This window comes from Aotus nancymaae, unplaced genomic scaffold, assembly GCF_030222135.1.
Source record: "Aotus nancymaae isolate 86718 unplaced genomic scaffold, 86718_ANA_hifiasm-v0.15.2.pri h1tg000004l, whole genome shotgun sequence".
NCBI lineage: Eukaryota > Metazoa > Chordata > Mammalia > Primates > Aotidae > Aotus > Aotus nancymaae.
This window is the reverse complement of record NW_026988415.1, coordinates 19,748,541-19,769,415: the sequence shown is the minus strand read 5'-3', so window position 1 is coordinate 19,769,415 and position 20,875 is coordinate 19,748,541. Positions and strand designations below refer to the sequence as shown.

The window sequence follows — 20,875 nt, the reverse complement described above, 5'->3', positions numbered from 1 at the left end:
CTCTACGAAAAGACTGAGGATGTGAAGAATGCTTACTTACATTCCGGAGCTACCCAGAATTTGCCAGTAATACACTAAACAGAGTCTGATAGGAAATGAGAAAGATCTTGGAAGGTGGAAGAGACAACTCTCTGATGGTCCAAACCTTGTTTTGGTAACTGACATAATTATCCTGCATTCTCAGCTTTGCTTATTTGTTGTGTATTTCACACTAGATTCAGATCCATTTTCCCTGCTTTCTTATAACCTGACCCAGACTGATTAATTCCACACTAAAAGTTTCATGTAACAGACGCAGGTTCATTCCTGAACTGACAGTCTCTGTGACAGAGGCAGTAATGTAAGACATTCCATTCATTTCCCTACGTTTGCCAGCCCTCTTTCAGGTACATAGGACCACATGACTACTTTGGTGGCAATGAAATATAAGTGGATGTGCTATGTGTCACTTCTTAGCTGAGGCAGTAAAGAGCCTAAGTGCCACATGTCCCAGATGTTGCAGCCACAAAATAGCAGAGCCTTAGTCATCCTGGAACCTTGAGTTACTGTGTGGAGCAGATCCCTTCCCATTCCCACATCCGTCTGACCTGCATGAGATATGTAGTGTGAGCAAGAAAAAAACTCTTGGTGTGTAAAACCTCTGATACTTTGAGATTGTACCTGAGCATAACTGTAATCCTGACAAATACAGCCCCCCTTCTTCTGCATGCATGGTGCTTATTTCATACTCTAAACTTAGTTGTTAATAATTCTACATGTCACACCCAGGCCCTGCTGAACTGGCTCTATGGGACAGAAGATCACACACAAGTCAGCAAGCAAAGCTTTAACTTTGAACCAAATACACAGTGGTAAGCAATACAATTCAGTAAACACAACTACTTTCTACTGCACAAAAAAACAGGAAATAATTAAATTTCTTATAGACATTTCTTTATTATATTTTCCCACTTGAATATTTAGAGAATAATTTAAATGTAATGCATACTGACAGCAAGCACAGTATCAAATATTAGTTTTTTTAATATTTCTCTTTCCTCACCCTTTATTCCTTTAGGAAAAAAATATTTAGATGACCTCAAAGAAACAATTATTATGCTAATCACAGTATGCAGTAACACATACAAGCCCAGACTCAATAGAAAAGAAAGCAACAAAGAAGTGAAAAAGTCTTTCTCCTCAAATCATTTTAATTCATTTTTCCACAGCCATATAAATTTAAAGTATGAAACAACAATAATACAACTATAGAATCTAGGTTCTCTTTCAAAGCAGCGGCATATAAAACATAGAAAAGCTAAAACCTCAGCACAAGCTTCAAAAGAACAAGGACTGAGAGGATTTTGATGAAGACATGAAATGCACAAAATACAGTACACAAAAATACTAGAATGCCATAAAATATAAAGCTACACATTTCAGGTAGAAAGCATTGTAAAATATATAAAATATGCAAGAAATCAAAACCAAAGAGATTTTTCTTAGAGTACCATGAATACACTGGAACTGGCAATTAGCATTTGAAGATGGGAACAAGAAAATAGCAGTTTCCCATTTAAAACTTTATTTCTAGGCTTTAGGATTTCACCTTCTTGACATCCTTCTTTCCAGAGCTCTCAGTAGCTGACTCTGCTTTTCTTTTCTGTGACTAAAATGGAAACAGATTTAATGTTCTGCTCCAATATGCACATTTTAAATGGCCCAACAATGTTAAATCTAGGATGTAAATGCATTAAAAAAAAATTTTAACATGAATATTCACTTAAATGTTATATTCACAGTTAATGTTCTATATAGCCCAACAAACTATATAACCCAATGTAAAATAACCTTCAAAGATAATTCTTTTTATGAAAAGACATAAAACACCCATCAAAAATAGTCATCAAATATCTACTTACACATGGTATTATAAATGTACTCTCATCTCTTAAAGGACTACTTAATGCCATCTGGGCAAAATTTTATTTATGAGTATATATATATATTTTTTTAACTTTTGATAGGTTTTAACATACCATATTTCATATCTTCTATGATACACATTTATTTCACATTTTAGCATCTCTGAAATCAGGATGCATCTTACAACTGATGACAATTTACACCTGGCGGCATTTTTCTCAGTGGTACATAAAATAATGCTGTGTCTTACAATAGAAGGCATCTTAGATTCGATGAAATATGGCAGTTTACTTAACCACACTCAAATAATACGATCTATTAAAGAATATCTTAAATTACAGCTATACAAAGCAACCTGACTGGATTAAAATCAAGTTATCCTATCATTCAACAGTTCATTTATTACCAAGCCAAGTTGTTGTCTGCTCAGAGTTCCCATTTGTACTCATGGTTCCACAAACATCAGAAAACTTACTTGATCAAATCAGAACTCCTAGTTTCAACTTCAGCCCCATCCCATCCCACCCCTATCCCTCTGCTACCCCCATGATAGCTCTAGTCTCAATCCAAAAGATTTCCCTTGTATCATACTTCTGCTTAGGTTCATGAGTAATTTTTTAAAACACAGAGCCTAGTTACTAGGAAGTTCCTAACCATATGTTCTACAAACAAATAAGAAACGTGGTTGTGATGTAATTCTGTTTCTGTCCAAAGCAAATGAGCATTTCATAAAACCAGCTATTATTAATAGGTATCACTATGGCATTAAACATAATATAGGCATTTTAATTATGTAAAAAAAAATGGGATCTACCTAAAAGTTAGGAAAATGCTGAAAATTTTACCATTGGAGTTTTAGTTGCCCGTTTCTTCTTTTCTGCTCTCTCTCTTTCCTCAATTTCCATATTTTCCTTCTCAATCAATGAAATCAGAGTGTTACAGCGTCTCTGGAATTCCTAAATGAAATAATAAAAAGATTTTTAATTTCTGCAACCCAATCATAATATTTAAAAGGCTGACAATTATTTAACTGCATGATTTCTGTGATACAGAATTTCCAAAACTGCTATTCTTCAGAACAATATTCACACAGGGTATTAATAGATTCCACCAAATACAAGGAGTGGGGGTAAATGTCATTTATGGGTGACTGGTTAAACAAATCATGATAGTAGCATATCATATAATTATTACTCAGCAATAAAAAAGAAAAGAACTATTAATACAGTTAACAATCTGAATGAACCTCAAGGGAATTATGCTAAGTGAAAATAAAAAAAGCTTATTTCAAAAGGTTACATACCATATTATTCCATTTATATAACATCCTTAAATGACAAAATTATAGAAAGAGAGAAAAGATCAGTGGTTGCCAGGAGCTAGGGAGAGGAGAGAGGGTGGGTGTGACTGTAAAGAGAGCGCACAATGGGGTCTTGTGGTGGTGGAGGTTACACAACTCTACATATGACAAAACTGCATTGAACTGCGTGCACACACATACACACACAAATGAGTGCATATATAACTGATGAAATCTGAACAAACTCTATAGATTATATGAATGTCAATTTCCTGGTTGTGATATTTTACTATAGTTTTGCAAAATGTTACTATTGGGGAAAACTGGGTGAAGGTTGCATGGGACCTCCCTGTACATTTTCTTTACAACTTTTTGTGAATGTATAAATATTTCAAAATAAAAAGTTAACATATATCACATAAACAAAAAATATAAGGGGATGTTCTATGGTCAAAATAAGTTTTGGAAGTACTCAGTTTACAAAAGTTAAACAGATTTATTTACTACATGGCTTCTCAGAGCCTTTCAGTTCCCTATGTGCACTTTGAACCACTAGGCAGGGCGTCAGGATGCAGCAGTTGTCAAAAATATTTAACCAACAGACTCTTCTCACCAGACATCTTGTGGGATCAGAGTTCTGGGGACTACATCACAGGAAACACTGCTTTATTTGTTAATTCAGAGCAAATAGTACCTGAAAAGATTTTTACATTAACCTTGCCACTACCTACATTTCACTGCTAGCAAATCAATGCATGCAAACTATAAATACTCTTTATGAATGTATGGTGAGCATTAAACATGATTCATTAATATGGAATCTCATATATTATTAACCCTGTACACTTTACTATATTTTAAAGGTAAATAATAATTTAATATCAAAGAATAATATTTTTAAATATGATTCCTTTTCTGTATAAGCAAAAATGTCTGCCAGAATAGCTAAACACTCAAGACAGAATATAGGTTTACTGGAAATTAAGAACAACCCCAACACACACATGCAAATGGTCAAAGTACAGGAATAGAAAACTCACCAAAAAAAAAAAAGTCCAAACATTAAAATCAAGTTTGACAGCAACTAATGACCAAAGAAATGCAAAATAAAACAATGCCTTCTTCATCCAATTAGCAATGATATGTACATGCTTGTGTGCATGTGCACATATATGCTACATATATCTAGTATTGACAATAAGATGTAGAAATGGAAATTTTCATTCACTGATGATGAAATGTCAATGTTACCATATGCTATGGACTGAAGTATGTCTCTGCAAAATTCATTTGAAGCCCTAACCTTCAATGTGACTGTATTTGATGATGAAGCCTTTAAGGAAGTAATTAAGGTTAAATGAGGTCATATGGGTGGGGCCCTAATCCAATAGGACTGGTGTCCTTGTAAGAAGTGAAAGAGACATCCAAGATCTCTCTTTCTCTGCATGCACTCCCAGAATGGGCCATATGAGAACATCATGTGCAGAAGGTGGCCATCGGCAAGCCAGGAAGAGAAGCCACACCAGAAACCAACCCTGCTGGCACCCTGATCTTGAATTTTCAGTCTTGGAAAGGATGAGAAAATAAATTCCTGTGGCTTAAACCACCCAGGCTGCGGCATTCTGTTATGGCAGCCCAAGTTGACTAATACACTACCTTTCTTGAAAGCAAATTGGAAATTTCAACGACGGATCTTAAAATTTTCATACCCTTTGACCTAACAATTCCATTCCTAGAAACTTATTGTAAGGAAATGAGATGTATACAAAGATTTACAAAAGAATGTGTACAGCAGTGTTAAACTGGGAACTAACTACAATTTTGGTAATCTGGAAATAGAATACACAGACACATATTACTATATACACATATACACAGAAATAGCTAAAAGAATATTAACAACAATGTTACTAGTGGTTAACAGCAGCTATCTCTGAGAGTAGAACCATTGATTGATAACTTTTATTTTTCTCTTGACACTAGCCTGAATTTTCCAAATTTTCTGCAATGAAAATCTAAGTCTTGGGCAATCTGTAACATTTTTAAGAACGGAAAATTGTTTAAAATTCAGTTTTATCTTCCCAAATAAAATCCCCCAAAAATGGCATACAACATAGGAAATATAAGATACAAAATAATATCAACTATTCAGGCAAATGAATTTTGGGCTCTAAATGAAGCCCAAGAGGAGGCAGAAAACCAGAGAGTCTAGCCAGAAAAAAGTTGTTAATTAATGAATTATTGTTTACCTATTAAAAACAATCTTACATAACACTGACACGTTCAAGTTTCTTGTGTATCTTCAATTACTCAGGGTTAAATAATTTAGAAACAATAACTTTGAAATTTTCCTTACTTACCAAAACAATAGTGATATCTTTAGTATGCAGACCAAATATTCTTCATAGCTTCATTCAGTAATACACATACAAATTAAACAGCATGTTATTCAATTTGTTTATTATAGAAAGGGCTAAGTTGACCCTGATGAGATTTGATCCATTGGTTTCTAGGGAGACTAAATGGAGTCTTTATGTAAAGCTGATTCGTGAATCATTAAGCTATATCCTCTGGCTATTGTTATTCTCAATAAGTAATAGTTGCTTGTGACTGGAGATATCTTTAGATACATATTCATGGGTCATGTGGGTGATTCAGGAAAAAAACAAATACTTTTGAGATAGCCTCCTATGCAGGGAAATGTAATACCTCAAAATGATTATAAATGGACTGTGTAATTAGTTCTTACCTTCATTCTTTTTAACCTGTCAATAACTACTCCAGACAGAAAACTAATCTAAGACTCTAGAGAAAGACATCGAGGAATGGACAAGTATGGGTGTTACCTTCCTAGCATAGGTTATGTCATGTTCTCTAGTGATACCAACTCCATTTTTTATTCACATGCTTCATGACTGCCTAAGGCAATATATGTTATCATAAATAGAACACTAGCTAAAACTAGAAGTTAGAAGAAGAAAGGCGAGATTACCAATAAAAAATGACTCATTTTTTGAATAATGAAGTGACTACGAAATGACCATGAGAAATTTCATAATGTCAAAAGCACATTCTTTTTCTATAATTTCTCCTTTCATATATTCTCCTAGATTACTGTACCACTTAATCTTTCTATTTTGCGGGGTATTATAGGGAATTCTTCACAGAACCTCGAACTGTTTCCAAAACTCTATAGTCTAATTATCTCTTTCTCTCACTATTTCTCCACACTGGATTTAAAAATGAAGTTGGAGAAAAATAGCACACAAGAGGAAAAGAGGAGATGCAAAAACAATAAAGACAACAGAAGAGAATAGGAAAATAACAAATGGAAAACTGCTCTGTAGTGTTAATAGTAGTGAAAAAATTTCTGGGTTCAAACGTGTATGGGAAATGTTGGATTTGTTAAAGGTTAATCAAATTTCTTTATGATAGGACTTCTCAGAGCTTTTAGCATTCTAATGCAGAGTGGAAGTGTGAATGGCAGGATTCAGTATCATCAGCATGTCCCAATTCTATCTGAACACAGAACTCTTGTTCTGCATATCATCTATTTTCACATCCGGACGTTTGGTAGAAATCAACTTGGGAAATGTTGTACAGCATGAGTGATGAATACAGCTAAGTTAGGATCAAAGTACAGACGTATCTTGTTTTATTGCACTTCACTTTACTGAGCTTCATAGATATTGTGCTTTTACAAATTGAAACTCTGGGGCAACCCTGCATTGAACAAGTCTATTGGTGCCATATTTCCAAGAGGGTATGTTTGCTTCATGTCTCTGTGTCACATTTTGGTAATTCTCACAATATTTCAAAAATCATTATTATTATATCTGTTACAGTGACCTGTAATCAGTTATCTTTTATGTTACTATCATAATCATTTTGGGGTACCACAAATCACACGCATATTAGATGGCCAACTTTGTTTATAAATGTGTGTATTCTGACTACTCCACCAAACAGCCATTCACCCATCTCTCTTCCTCCGTCAGGCTTCCCTCTATTCCCTAAGACACAATGATATAGAAATTAGGCTAATTATAACTCTAAGATGGCCCCTAAGTGCTCAAGTAAAAGGAAAAGTCTTACTTTAAATCAAAAGCTAGAAATGATTAAGCTTAGTGAGGAAGTTGAGACAGGCCAAAAGCTAGGCCTCCTGAGCTAAACAACTAGCCAAGTTGGTAATGCAAAGGAAACACTCTTGAAGGAAATTAGAAGTGCTACTCCACAGGAAGCATTCCCTTCAAAAATTGGCAGAAGACAAGGATGCCCTCTCTCACCACTCCTATTCAACATTTTATTGAAAGTTCTGGCCAGAGTAATCAGGCAAGAGAAAGAAATAAAAGGTATTCAAACAGGAAGAGAGGAAGTCAAATTGTTTCTGTTTGCAGATGACATCATTGTATATTTAGAAAACCCCATCATCTCAGCCCAAAATCTCCTTAAGCTGATAAGCAACTTCAGCAACGTCTAAGGATACAAAATCAATGTGCAAAAATCATAACCATGCCTATACACCAATAACAGGCAAACAGAGGGCCAAATCATGACTGAACTCCCATTCACAATTGTTACAAAGAGAATAAAATGCCTAGGAATACAACTTACAAGGGATGTGAATGACCTCTTTAAAGAGAACTACAAACCACTGCTCACGGAAATAAGAGAGGACACAAACAAATGGAGAAATATTCCATGCTCATGGATAGTAAGAATCAATATCATGAAAATGGCCATACTGCCCAAAGTAATGTATAGATTCATGCCATCCCCATAAAGCTACCACTGACTTTCTTCACAGAATTAGAAAAAAACTAATTTAAATTTCATATGGAACCAAAAAAGAGCCCAGACAGCCAAGACAATCCTAAGCAAAAAGAACAAAGCTGGAGGCATCATGCTACCTGACTTTAAACTATACTACAAGGCTACAGTAACCAAAACAGCATGATGCTGGTACCAAAACAGATATATAGACCAATGGAACAGAACAGAGGGCTCAGAAATAACGTCACACAGCTACAACCATCTGATCACTGACAAACCTGACAAAAACAAGCAATCGGGAAAGGATTCCCTATTGAATGAATGGTGTTGGAGAAACTGGCTAGCCATATGCAGAAAACTAAAACTGGATCCCTTCCTTACAACTTATATAAAAATTAACTCAAGATGGATTAAAGACTTAAACATAAGGCCTAAAACCATATAAACCCTAGAAGAAAACCTAGGCAATACCATTCAAGACGCAGGCATGGGCAAAAACTTCATGATTAAAACACCAAAAGCAATGGCAACAAAAGCCAAAATTGACAAATGGGATCTAATTAAACTAAAGAGCTTCTGCCCAGCAAAAGAAACTATCATCAGAGTGAACAGGCAACCTACAGAATGAGAGAAAACTTTTGCAATCTATCCATCTGAGAAAGGGCTAATATCCAGAATCTACAAGGAACCTAACAAATTTACAAGAAAAAAAAAACCATCAAAAAGTGGGCAAAGGATGCCTGTAATCCCAGCACTTTGGGAGGCTGAGGCAGGTGAATCACGAGGTCAAGAGATCGAGACCATCCTGGTCAACATGGTGAGAACCTGTCTCTACTAAAATACAGAAATTAGCTGGGCGTGGTGGCACGTGCCTGTAATCCCAGCTACTCAGGAGGCTGAGGCAGGAGAATTGCTTGAACCCGGGAGGCGAAGGTTGCAGTGAGCCAATATTGTGCCACTGCACTCCAGGCTGGCACCTGGTGACAGAGCGAGACTCTGTCTCAAAAAAAAAAGTGGGCAACGGATATAAATAGACACTTCTCAAAAGAAGGCATTTGTGTGGCCAACAAACATATGAAAAAAAAGCTCATCATCACTGGTAATTAGAGAAATGCAAATCAAAACCACAATGAGATACCATCTCACGCCTATTAGAATGGCGATCATTAAAAAGTCAGGAAACAACAGATGCTGAAAAGGATGTGGAGAAATAGGAATGCTTTTACACTGTTGGTGGGAGTGTAAATTAGTTCAACCATTGTGGAAGACAGTATGGCGATTCCTCAAGGATCTAGAAATAGAAATTCCATCTGACCCAGCAATCCCATTACTGGGTATATACCCAAAGGATTATAAATCACTCTACTATGAAGACACATGCATACATATGTTTATTGCAGCACTATTCACAGTACCAAAGACTTGGAACCAACCCAAATGCCCATCATTCTCAGCAAACTGACACAAGAACAGAAAAGCAAACACTGCATGTTCTCACCCATAAATGGGAGTTGAACAATGAGAACACAGGGACACAGGGAGGGGAACATCACATACTGTGGCCTGTTGGGGGTGGGGGGCTAGGGGAGGGATAGCATTAGGAGAAATACCTAATATAGATGACTAGCTGATGGGTGCAGCAAACCACCATGCCACGTGTATACCTTCATAACAAACCTGCACATTCTGCACATGTACCCCAGAACTTAAAAGTATAATAAAAAAAAAAGTGCCACTCCATTGAACACACAAGTGATAAGAAAGCAAAACAGCCTTATTGCTGATATCGAGAAAGTTTTAGTGGTCCGGATACATCAAACCAGCCAAAACATTCCCTGAAAGCCAAAGCCTAATCCAGAGCAAGATCCTAACTCTTCAATTCTATAAAGGCTGAGATAGGTGAGGAAGCTGCAGAAGAAAAGTTTAAAGTTGGCAGAGGTTGGTTCATGAAGTTTAAGGAAAGATGCTGTTTCCATAAGAGTGCAAGGTGAAGCACCAAGTGCTGATGGACAAGCTGCAGCAAGTTATCCAGAAAATCTAGCTAAGATAATTCATGAGGGTGGCCACACTAACCTATAAACTTTCAATGGAGACAAAATACCCTAATATTAGAAGATGCCATCTAGGACTTTAATAACTAGAGAGGAAAAGCAGATGCCCAACTTCAAAGCTTCAAATGACATGTTTACTCTTGTTAAGGGCTAATGCAGCTGATGACTTTAAATTGAAGCCCATGCTCATTTATTATTCTGAAAAACATAAGGCCCTTAAAAATTATGCTAAATCTACTCTACCTTAGCTCTAGAAATGGAACAACAAAGCCTGGGGTGACAGCACCACTATTTATAGTATGGTTTTCTGAATATTTTAAACCCACTGTTGAGACCCTACTTCTTAGAAAGATTCCTTTTCAAGTATCATTGCTCTTTGACAATGCACTTGGTCACCCAAGAGTTCTGATGGAAATAGATGTATAAGGATATGGATGTTTTTCATGCCTGTTATCACAACATTCATTTGCGGCCCACGGATCAAGGAGTAATTCTGACTTTCAAGTCATATTATTTAAGAAATACATTTTGTAAGACTATAGCTGCTATAGATAGTGATTCCTCTGATGGATCTGGGCAAAGTAAATTGAAAACCTTCTGGAAATGATTCATCATTTAGAATGCTAGATGCCATTAAGAACATTTGTGATTCATGGAAGTAAGTCAAAACATCAATATTAAGAGTTTGAAGAAGACGATTCCAATCCTCATGTATGACTTTGAGGGGTTCAAGGCTTAAGTGGAGGGAGTCACTGCAAATGTGATGGAAATAGCAAGAGAACTAGAATTAGAAGTGGAGTCTGAAGATGTGACTGAAATGCTGCAATCTCCTGATAAAACTTGAATGGATGAGGAGTTGCTTCTTATGGATGAACAAAGAAAGTAGTTAACTTGGGAAGGCATCTACTCCTGGTGAAGATGCTGTCAACACTGTTGAGATGACAACAAAGGATTCAGAATAATATATAAAATTAGTTAATAAAGCAGTGGCAAGGTTTGGGAGGACTTACTCCAATTTTGAAAGAAGCTCTACTGTAACATGCTATCAAACAGCATTACATGCCAAGATAAATCTTTTATGAAAGGAGTCAATCACTGTGGCACAGTTCATTGTTGTCTTCTCTGAGGAAACTGCCATAGCCACCCCAACCTTCAGCAACCACCACCCTGATCAGTCAGCAGCCATTCACACTGAAGCAAGACCCTCCACCAGCAAAAAGATTACAACTTGCTAAAGGCTCGGATGAGTGTTAAAATTTTTAAGCAATCAATTATTTTTTAATTAAGGTAATTACTTTTTTTAAGACAAAATGCTATTGGCTTGCCTTATAGACAAAACTTTTATATACATTGAGAAACCAGAACATTCATGTGACTTGCTTTATTGTGGCATTTGCCTTATCGTGGTGGTCTGGAACTGAACCTGCAATATCTCCAATGTATGCCTGTGCAAAGAACCTGGGAACTAAGAGCAAAGAACTTAAAATTTTTACCTAATTCCAATGACAAAAGGATCTTATTAAAAATTTTTGAGCAGGAGGAGTGAGGTGATCAAAAGTGTACTTTGTACTCAGAAATCTTTTCTTGATACAAATTCTGAATAGTATGAGTTCATAAAATCATAAACTCTCAAGATGAGAAAGGAACTTTCAAAAGTCATTCAGGTTGATGCTTGAATCCCTACTACTAGGTCCTTGCTAATTAGTTGTCCAGCCTGTCTGAATTCTTCCAATGATGGGGTACTCACTACGTCACAAGGCTGCCTAATCCAACTTTGGGCAAGTTAGAAATGTTCCTTTATGCAAAGCTACAATTTGTTACCTCATAGTTTCCAATAACTGGTTCTCTAAATTTGTAGACATTAGAGAACAAGCTGGTTTCCTTCTCCATATGACATTCCTTCAAGGAAGTTCCCATGCCTCCATCACAAGTACCCATAGGTCCCCACATACTCCTCTTTAAAGGCTAAATATCCTCTTCCTTTATATACCCATCCTTCACTAAACCCTTTTCTTAAAGACCTGGATAACACTTATATCAACCCTTGATTATATTACTTTTTTTCCACCTTTCTTACACATACTTTTAAGCCAGGTGTGGGCACATTGTTTCTATAAAGAGCCTCATAGCAAATATTTTTGACTTTGTAGACCACAGAGTCTCTGTCGGAACTATTTAGCTCTGGCACTGTAGCATGAAAACAGCCAAAGATAATAGATAAACAAATGTGTGGCCATTTTCCAAGAAAATCTTACTTATGAACCCGAGAGTGTGAACTTCGTATAATTTTCACATATTGCCAAATATCCTTCTTCTTTAGATTTTTTTCAAACACTAAAAAATATAAAAATCATTCTTTGTGTTTAGGCCACACAAAAACAGGTGGTGGGCCAGTTTGCAAGTCCTGTTTTAAACTACAGACTTAGCTTCACTTTAAACAAAATTGTGCTGCCTTGGTTCTCCATACCTTTTTAATGGTTTATGATTCTATTCAATGCAAAGTCACCCAAGTTACAATTTTTGAACACTCGGATGTGTATCTCTACATTTAATAAATGATGTAACATTTGCAGGGAGCGGCACTGCCCCTTAGTGTGTGGTGAATATCAATCATCCCAGGCACTAAGTTCAAATATCCTTTGCTCCAATACTCAGCTTCAAAGCATCAATTCAAAAGGCAGAGAAAGCATCAGTAGACTTGAAGTGACTTATTGAAAGAGATTAAAGAGGCTCCACATTACATTTCCTATGTACTAAAATCCTAGACACTAAGCCTACCTAAGTCTGAATGACAGAAGGTCTGTGCCTGTTATGGTTGAAAGTCAAAAGCAGCTGAATGAGCAAGGGCACACAAAAAACTGCACTCTGCTTTTGTGCCTCTGAATTTCTAGGTAAAGTTCTAAAAGGTCAGAATTTTCTTCTACAGTTCTTAGTAAAACAAAATGGACATTGTTTCACCTTTGCTCTTTTTTAATCAATGTCTTCACCTATACATTCTGCAGTATATTTTCCAGGATTCCTAGACACTTTTGAATCTCTATTATACTACCAAAAAGCAATGGCAGTCTATACTAGAATGCAGATGGGCAGTTATATGAGAGTTAACATTCAAAGAAACATAACCTACATTTCACAAACAAGTATTAAATGTTATGATGATTTTACATAATTGATGCTTAAGCATTGCTATTTAAAAAATATTATATCACTTCCTCACAAGATAACATGTAAGTATAAATACCTTAAATGGACTCCTGTTAGTGCATTAAATGTATTTCATTTCAGATTGTTACAACAGTTCAAGGTCACAAATCAAACACTATTGTTGCATAATAAAACACATGACATTTATTACTGGCTATTCAAGCTTATGAATAAATAAAAGCTGCAGGGATGATAGCCAAATAAAGTCTATCCTTTAAAAAAAGGTAGATTAAAGGAAAAGTAAAATGAACTCCAATCCATTGGCATATTGCTTGCATTCTATCCAAATCTGAACTGTAGGAGTCTATGGGATAGAAGCAAATTGAAAAACAACAGTTCTATGCACATTTATTCACTGAACACCTACTCTGGGTCACATGCTATGCTGATCTCTTTAAATATAACTATCAATAATTGTGAGGCCGGGTGCGATGGTTCATGCCTGTAATCCCAGAACTTTGGGAAGCCAAGGCGGGTGGATCATGTGGTCAAGAGATCGAGATCATCTAGGCCAATATGGTGAAACCCTGTCTCTACTAAAAAATACAAAAAATTAGCTGGGCGTGGCGGCACGCGCCTGTAGTTCCAGCTACTAGGGAGGCTGAGGAAGGAGAATTGCTTGAACCTGGGAGGCAGAGGTTGCAGTGAGCAAAAATCGCAGCACTGCATGCCAGCCTGGTGCCTGGTGACAGAGTGAGACTCTATCTCAAAGAAAAAATAATAATAATAAGTAATTGTGGCCAGGCATGGTGGGTCATGCCTGTAATCCTGATACTTTGGGAGGCCAAGGCAGGAGGACTGCTTGAGCCCAGGAGTTCAAGACCAGTCTGGGCAACACAGTGATACCCCATCTTCACAAAAACTAAAAAAGTTAGCTGCATGCAGTGGCACGTGCCTGTAGTCCTAGCTACTCAGGAGGCTGAGGTGGGAGGTTTGCTGAGTCCAGGAGTTTGAGGTTGCAGTGACCCATGATCATGCCACTGCACTCCAGCTGGGCGACAGAGAGAGGGACCCTGTTTCTATAAAAAAAAACTTTTTTTAAGAAGAAAAGAACATTTTAGTCTTTTAAGTGCATGAGGAAGTAATACATTCCTAAGTGCATAAATATTTGTGGTTTTAAATATTTTAATTCTATAGTCAAGAAGAACATATCAGTACATTTTATAGTTTATTAATTTAACCAATGATGTATTCATATTTTTCATATTCTACTACGAATGTAATTCTCTAAAATATCAATATTAGGCTTGGTGCAGTGGCTCATGCCTGTAATCTCAGCACTTTGGGAGGCTGAGGCAGGTGGATCACTTGAGGTCAGGAGTTCAAGACCAGCCTGGCCAATATGGTGAGACCCTGTCTCTAGCAAAAATATAAAAAATTAGCCAGCATGGTGACGTGCACCTGTAATCCCAGCTACTCAGGAGGCTGAGGCACGAGAATCACTTGAATCCAGGAAGCGGAGGTTGCACTGAGCTGAGATCGCGCCACTGCACTGCAGCCTGGGAGACAAAGCGAGATTCCCTCTTAAAAAAAAAAAATCAATATTAGCTGTTATCACACAATTAAGTACTAACACAGAAGTTAAAATCATGAGTAGCTGTCTTTCCTTATGAAATTTCCTAGACTACACTCCATAAGCAACAAATAGAAGTTACTGTGACTATAGAACAAGTTGGCTTTACTTTGACTGTCATTTTTCTAAAGTGCCTATAAAGAAAATCCATTTCTGACTGGACTGATAATTTATAAAATATCCTGTGCTGAACCAATAACCTAATTAATATTTAAAACCTCATGATAAGCCAAAAAATAGGGAAGCTAATAAAGAACTAAAGCAATATTTTCTAAAAAGTATTTTTTCTCCTACAATTCTAAAGGAGAATGTCATTTTCTTACCTTTTAAATAGAAAACACTTTCATTTATAACAAAGCTGTGATTTGAAAACAAACAGCAATGAAATTTTATTACATTGTATACAACAGTGTGTGATTCTCTTTCTGAGATATTATCAGAAAAATGCATTTAAACTACTACAAAAGACAGGGTAATTGTAATGACTAATTATTAATACTCGATTCAACTCCAACATATACATGGCCACAGGCAATGCACATGCAGGCTCTTGAGCTGGCTGGAAAAGGAAAAAGCTCCCCAGAGGTAAAAAGGTAAGAATTTTTTTAAACTATAATTAAGAGTCAAAGCAACCCTGCAAATAATGCAATAAATGGTTCTGTCAAGAAATGTTCCCTGTCTCAGAGAATTAAATTCTGCTTTTTCTACTTTAACTACTACTTAGAAGTACCTAAGAAGGCGCAAGGAATTACTGATTGAATTTTGGGTACTCTTTCTACACGTCCTTTGCAGTAAACTGACTAATGTGCTAGATCTTTTGGACCTCTCAGATTCTTCTCGAATCTCCCAGTCATGTTTAGTCTGTCACTAAATGAACAGAGATACTATACTGACATTCATTTCCTAAAAGAAGTGGCAAGAAAATTAAGCTAAGGTTGGTAAAGGGATTGGTAGGCATTATATAAAAGTTACTATATAAATACAGAGTATTACTTCCTCTTACGGTTACTTGGTAAAAGTCCTTTTAACTCCGATAGTTTTTGACTATCCTAAGACTATGACCTCATTCTAAAATGGTTTTCTTAGAAAGAAAATGGTAGGGCAATTCATATGCTCTGAGCTTAAAAAGCTAAGTTGATCATATCCTTCCTACTTGTTTATGTAGTTCAATAGAGACTGATTACTTACTTAAAGACCACACAAGTTCTCAGAGAAAGAAATCACAATCCTTTTAGCACAGAGAAATTGAACTGAAAGTCATTTTCTCTTTTGTATAGCTAGCATTTTTAAATGAAAAAGAGCCTCAAAGAAATCTGCAACCTTTAGCTGAAGGCTTTCAAAGTGAGGCATATTTAGAAGTGGAAGTTCATGCTTTTAAGCACTTTATGACTGTTAGGTAAGTCAGGAACCATGAATTCAGTACTTTGAGATCTCTGAATAAAATATAACTATTAAGGTTTCTACTTTTTATAAGATGCATTTCACACCATTCAGGTCTCTGAGAAAGTAGTCATCTTTAAGCAAGACTTTTTAAAGGTAACTTTAGTAAGCTCAGTTCAATCATTAGTAAGATTTTCATTTGAACACAGTGACACACTCACATAATGAATCAAACTGCATTCTCTGTAGTTCTAAGATGGGGTTTTTCAATGAAACAAATTCTTTTTATTTCAGAAATCACAAGTGCCTCTTTCAAAGCGTGCAGTTTCTCTTTCTAGACTGTGAATGTGATTCACCACATAGAACAGTCATTAAAAATGAAAGGAGGAAAGAAGATCATCAAGAACTATCAATCCATTTCTATAATTCCCTAATTATTGATATTATGAAATATTCTAAAAAGAAGGTCCAAATGTATATGTATTTTAAAATATATTATTTATACTCTTAATCCAGAAACATAAGCTAAAATTATCCATTAACTAGAAAAGAAATAAAAATTTAATATGATAGAAAAAAATACTAAATATAACTTTTCAATTAAAATATTTAAATATAAAATAAACTACGGCATGTTTTGAAGATTATTTAGAAATAATAAATTCCACTTTCTAGAAGGTAAAGACAGAAATGTCTTCATTTTTAACAGACAAGATTTCATTTTATGATCATTTAAATAATTAATATGTGCTTTTTGGAAAATACACTTGAGATTTTAATTTCTTGGTAAAGAAAGAGTACAGAGGTAAATGTTTTGTAAAAAGAAGATAGAGGAAAAACAGATTTTTTACAAGGGAGTTCAGAGACATCTAGTGGTTGGTAATATTATACTGGATTTTTTCTTAGAAAATAAAATAAGGTTATGTAGTTCCACAGTCATGTTCATATTATAAATAGTATAAGATTTTCCTTGCACTTTGAATGCATTTCATCCTACTGGTTTAACGATTCCAGAAACTGAAAACAGTATTAAGTTCTCAACCTTTTAAAAAATTAGCAAAATATCACTGAAATAAAAACTCAAAATTCAATAACTGTTCTATCACAGAAAAGGGTATGTATGTTCTAAAACATGATTAACCAACAAATACAGGTAGGCATTTGTCTTTTACAAGCTGTTAGTGGTACTCTAAATTAAATCATTACATGTATAAAACCCCAAATGGCTAAAAGATTTATCCTGCATGGCTTTTAAAAGGAGTTCTCTTCTAAACATAGTCATAGATTCACTGTGCTAAAGGGGACCTTAAAAGGCCAAGTAACTCACTGCCAACATCTTCAGACAGTCAAAATATAATTCCACTTTCAAAGGTCAATGAAAAGCTATTCTACATTGTTCTTCAATAATTTATTTCAATGACCCAAAGAACCCTATCAAACAATTCTTCCCTATATCTAACCTCAGTCCTTCATGCTACAGATTACCTCATCATTTTTATTCTTAATTCTACTGTATCTTGCTAACATATATATGTTTTCATATTTTTTTTCAAGTACAGCATTCTATATTTATCCCTATTAAATATCATGATGCCCAGGTGCGGTGGCTCATGCCTGTAATTCTGGCACTTTGGGAGGCCAAGGCGGTTGGATCACCTGAGGTCAGGAGTTCGAGACCAGCCTGGCCAACACGGTGAAACCCCATCTCTACTAAAAATATAAAAATTAGCTGGGTGTGGTGGCAGACATCTGTAATCCCAGCTACTCTGGAGGCTGAGACAGGAGAATTGCTTGAACCAGGGAGGTGGAGGTGGCAGTGAGTCGAGATTGCACCACTTCACTCCAGCCTGAGTGGCAAGAGTGAAACTCCATCTCTAAATAAATGAATAAATACTGTGTTGTTAGATTCAACTGATCCATCATTCCAACTGCTCTAGTTCCTTTGGATCATGGCTTGGTCTAAAATATTTGCTAGCTCTCCAAGCATATGCCATCCATAAATTTGATGAGCACAGTCCACACACTCTAAATTTGTGTTAAAGTTTTAACAAACATGTGATCTTCTAAAGCATCTGCCAAAATTAATGTCTTCACTATAGTAACCCAGATTTTTCCTTTCTTTTTATTCCATTTGAACTGAAAATATAAAGTGACTCAAGCTAAATACTAAGCATTGTTTCACATTCAGTCAACTTTTGGACAAAAAGATATTTATGATAATCCTATTTTATGACTAGTCACAAAAACATTGTTTGGATTGTTAGTTTCTGGTTGCTTTTAATTTTTAGGCTGTATAAATCTACTTTTGTCCTAATTACCTTCACTGACAAAAGATTAACAATGCCAACATTAAAAATGTGTTGCATGTATTTAAATATCATTGTGAGCACCACTGCTAAATAGGACTAGAACAGAATAGGAACACAATTCACATTAGAAAGTAATGGAGGAAAACACATAAGCTAAAATAAAATCTCTTCTACTTAAATATTGTTTCCTAATAAAAAATTCAACTTAGGCAACAACTCCTTTTCATTAAAAATCAATCTTTAAGTCATTCACATAGACTCAAGTATAACCTGCTTAATTACAAAGGGGAAAACATACCTCTAAAGTGGAGAGTTCTGAAGATCACCATATTAACAAATGAGCAAACTTAGCCTCACCAATAGTGTGACAATCTGACATAATGTACCTTCTGATGGGATGCAATAAAAAATACATAACATCACTTTCATAGCATCCTTGCCAAATATGTTGAATCTAAATCTTACAATGAGTAATGAGGCAAATCCACAATGTGGTACATTCTACAAGACAACTAGCCTAGACACCTTTAAAAAGTCATGATCGTGAAAAATAAAAAGTTGGGGATTAAAAGAGATTAAAGAGACCTAACAACCAAATGTATTGTGTGAAACTTGTGGGATCATCAGTGTTAAAAAAACAGCTACAAAGGGCATTTGGGGCACAACTGGAAAAGCTTATACATGGACTGTACACTAAACGACATTACTGAATCAATGTTTTCAGGTGGGATTGTGGTTATGTAAGAAAATGTCATTATTCTTAGGAGATACATGCTTAAGTATTTAGAGGTGAAGACTCACATTGTAATTCATTTTCAAATGGTTCAGAAAGTATACTTATGAATATAAAATACAGATATGTATTTCAGAATATAGAATATAGATGTCCCAATATTTTTGAATACAAAATATAGATTCTACATGTATATATATGCTCTATGTATGTATGTATATATATATACACACACACACACACACATACACAAACACACACACACACACACACACACACACAGAGAAAGTGAGAGAGAGCCGCCAATGTGCCAAAATGTCCATTGGAGAATCTAGGTGAAGGATATATGGTGTTTTAAAGTTTTCAAAATAAAAAGTTAGAGGAAATCGGTAAGAAAGGAATACATACCATGGCAGTCCTAGACTTGATAAACCAGTCAAATCTAAACTGTGGAGCATTTCGTACACACTGTCTTAATTCTTCATATACATTTTCTCTATCAAAGCCCATTTTGTGTAACATACAAATCAAGAATCTATCTTCTTCCTCAGTGTAGTTCTTTCCTTTGCTCGTTCCATATTGAATGCGCAACTGATGAAATGGAGCCTTGTATCTTGCAATCTGTGTATTTAAACAAAATAGTGCTTTTAATTGTATGGGGTGAAAAACTCCACAAGAGCCGAGGCAAGGGTCTAAGGCCTCAGTCTGTTCTCATATAAATATTATATTTTAAAAAATTAAAATATAGCTACATAGTAATTCCCATATATAATCATAATCACAGTTATTCGATGTAATCATAAATATATACATACATACAATCATATAATCTTTAATTTTGCCAATAAATCTCAGGTCATAAAGTATAAAACTAAAGTGATATTAAAAAAAAAAAACCCTAAGGCAAAATGCTCTAAGCCTTCCGTCACGCCCGCATAAGGGCTGCTAAAAGGCTCCTCGGCTGTGCAACAGCGCCAGCGCTATAAAAGCACCCGCAGTTTAGCCAGCTAGGGAAGAAAATGTCCAAAATAGCCAAAACATCTCCTTCCTCAGGGAAGTTAAAAAAAAAAACAAAACTCCGCTCTTCCAAGCTCTTGTAGTAGGCTTGGTGGCTGTCAAAAAGGCCCCCAAACATCCGGGGGCTTAACTGTTTCTATGTAATGCTGTGCTGCAGCAGTCATATTCCATATCTACTTTCATGTTCCGCTTCTGCACCTGGTTCCTTTCTTCTAAAATAAAAATGAGTAATAGTAACACAAATTTTAACGTCCTTAATATTCTTAACAAATATAAAAAAAGTGCTAACGTGTTAGGTTTTCTCCTTGCCTCAGCTTCTTAAACATCCTAAGCCCCTGTCTCCAAAACACGTGATTTACCTAACCCTATCACTAACCACCACTACCTCACCCTACCTACCCTGCCCTCCGCTTTGTACTCAATAAAAGTCAAGGTGTCCAGGCACTTGGGGCCACCGCCAAACTCCACACTCTGGTTGGCAGTGGACCCCTGGGCCCAAACTCTTTTTTCTCTATCTCTATGTCTTATGTCTTTATTTTCACAGTTTCTTGTCACCACACCTGTAAAAAAAACTCACAAAACCCTGTAGGGCTAAACCCTATATAGTTGAATGTGCAGTAAGAAGTCAAA

At 35.8% G+C, this 20,875-nt stretch overlaps 1 protein-coding gene across 10 annotated transcripts in view; it reads right to left on the bottom strand.

Moving 5' to 3' along the window:
* Nucleotides 1-911: 911 nt before the first annotated feature.
* Nucleotides 912-20,875, bottom strand: part of SMARCA1 (SWI/SNF related, matrix associated, actin dependent regulator of chromatin, subfamily a, member 1) — a 95,911-nt gene continuing 75,947 nt past the window's right edge. For 4 of the 10 annotated variants that reach the window (XM_064361264.1, XM_064361256.1, XM_064361257.1 and 1 more), the window contains 3 exons: nucleotides 19,637-19,849; nucleotides 2,751-2,861; nucleotides 912-1,648 (listed from right to left, as the gene is read on the bottom strand). In XM_064361264.1, the coding sequence (XP_064217334.1) occupies nucleotides 1,577-1,648; nucleotides 2,751-2,861; nucleotides 19,637-19,849 (396 nt within the window). In that variant the 3' untranslated portion in view covers nucleotides 912-1,576. Of the gene's footprint in view, nucleotides 1,717-2,719; nucleotides 2,862-19,636; nucleotides 19,850-20,875 lie in introns of all 10 variants that reach the window. The other 6 variants (XM_064361258.1, XM_064361261.1, XM_064361260.1 and 3 more) reach the window with 4 other exon arrangements.